Source organism: Nannobrachium achirus (assembly GCF_963921795.1).
Source record: "Nannobrachium achirus genome assembly, chromosome: 24".
Lineage (NCBI taxonomy): Eukaryota > Metazoa > Chordata > Actinopteri > Myctophiformes > Myctophidae > Nannobrachium > Nannobrachium achirus.
The window spans coordinates 22,662,964-22,664,095 of record NC_137831.1 but is presented as its reverse complement, the minus strand read 5'-3'; the positions used below and the strand labels follow the sequence as shown (position 1 = coordinate 22,664,095).

The 1,132-nt window shown below is 55.2% G+C and overlaps 1 protein-coding gene across 1 annotated transcript in view; it reads left to right on the top strand.

Moving 5' to 3' along the window:
• The first annotated feature begins 209 nt into the window (after positions 1-209).
• Positions 210-1,132, top strand: part of LOC308280042 (receptor tyrosine-protein kinase erbB-4-like) — a 789,750-nt gene continuing 788,827 nt past the window's right edge. Inside the window, 1 exon segment of the mRNA XM_080720298.1 lies at positions 210-699. Coding sequence (XP_080576424.1) covers positions 621-699 — 79 coding nt within the window. The 5' untranslated portion in view covers positions 210-620.

Sequence of the window (1,132 nt, the reverse complement as noted above, 5' to 3'; positions counted from 1 at the left end):
TCTTGGTTTTTGGGAGACCAATCCAAACGCACTGGAGGAGGCGTTAGCCGTAACGAGGGGGTGTGTCTAGACCCCCCCCCCCCCAATAGCCCCCCCTCCCCTCCCTCTCTCTCCAGACCCCCCCACCACCCCCCACCCCCCACCCCCTCTCAGGCACCGGGCGCTAGTATGGCAGTGTGTGCGTCTATGTGAGTGTGTGAGAGAGAGAGAGAGCCGGGCTAATGACTATGAGACTAACAGCGAGCTGAATGAAAACCCATCCAAACAGGCAACAAACAACAACACCAAGGCGAGTTGGTTAAACTTCAGCAGCGTCGCAGCAGCAACAACAACAAAGAAAGAAGCCACCGTCGCCGGTCTGCGACGGTTTGGTTCGTTTTGAGGGACCGGACCGCCGCACGCGGAGAAGAGAGGACAGGAGGAGGACGCGCGCGCACGCACGGAGAGGTGGCACCGGTGGTGGACCCGTCCCGGACGCTTCGTTTATTTTTTATTTTTGTGTTATCAAATTGTCTTTGGAAAACGCCGAGGATACCTTATTTTTTCTCAGACTGACTCGGACATGTGAGTTATAAGTGGAGTTATCAACTGTCAGGCTGTTTTTCCCCTTCCCCAAGAAGATGAAGTTCCTCCTCTCCCCGTGTCTCCGGTGGCTGCTCGTCACTGTCGCTGTGATCCGATGCGTCGCCACACAATCAGGTGAGTGAGTGACTGACTTGTCTTGGACGCGGCGCACACACACAGATACACACAAGACACATCATGCTGCTCATGCAGCTCCCAATGGTTCATAATTGCTCCTGGTGACTAATAGTCTCCCGGTGGTGGTGCGCTGCTGCTGCCAGCGGCGTAAGTTCAGCAAGAGCTAAGGTATGGCAACATGACCGGTGTCTTGCACGCGCGCCCTCGCGCGCTTGCAAGACACCAGTCATGTTTGCCGTACCTTAGCAACAGGCACGATGAAAAGTACATTTTATTATTTCCCCCCCTGTTGCCAAGGTATGGCAGCTGCCATAGCTTGCCATACCCAATTGACGCCTCTCTCCCGGTGGTGCGCTGCTGCTTCTACCGCTGGTGGTTTGATCCGATCTACGGTGTGTGTATGATGAGGGGGCTTTCTTTGAGTCGCTGT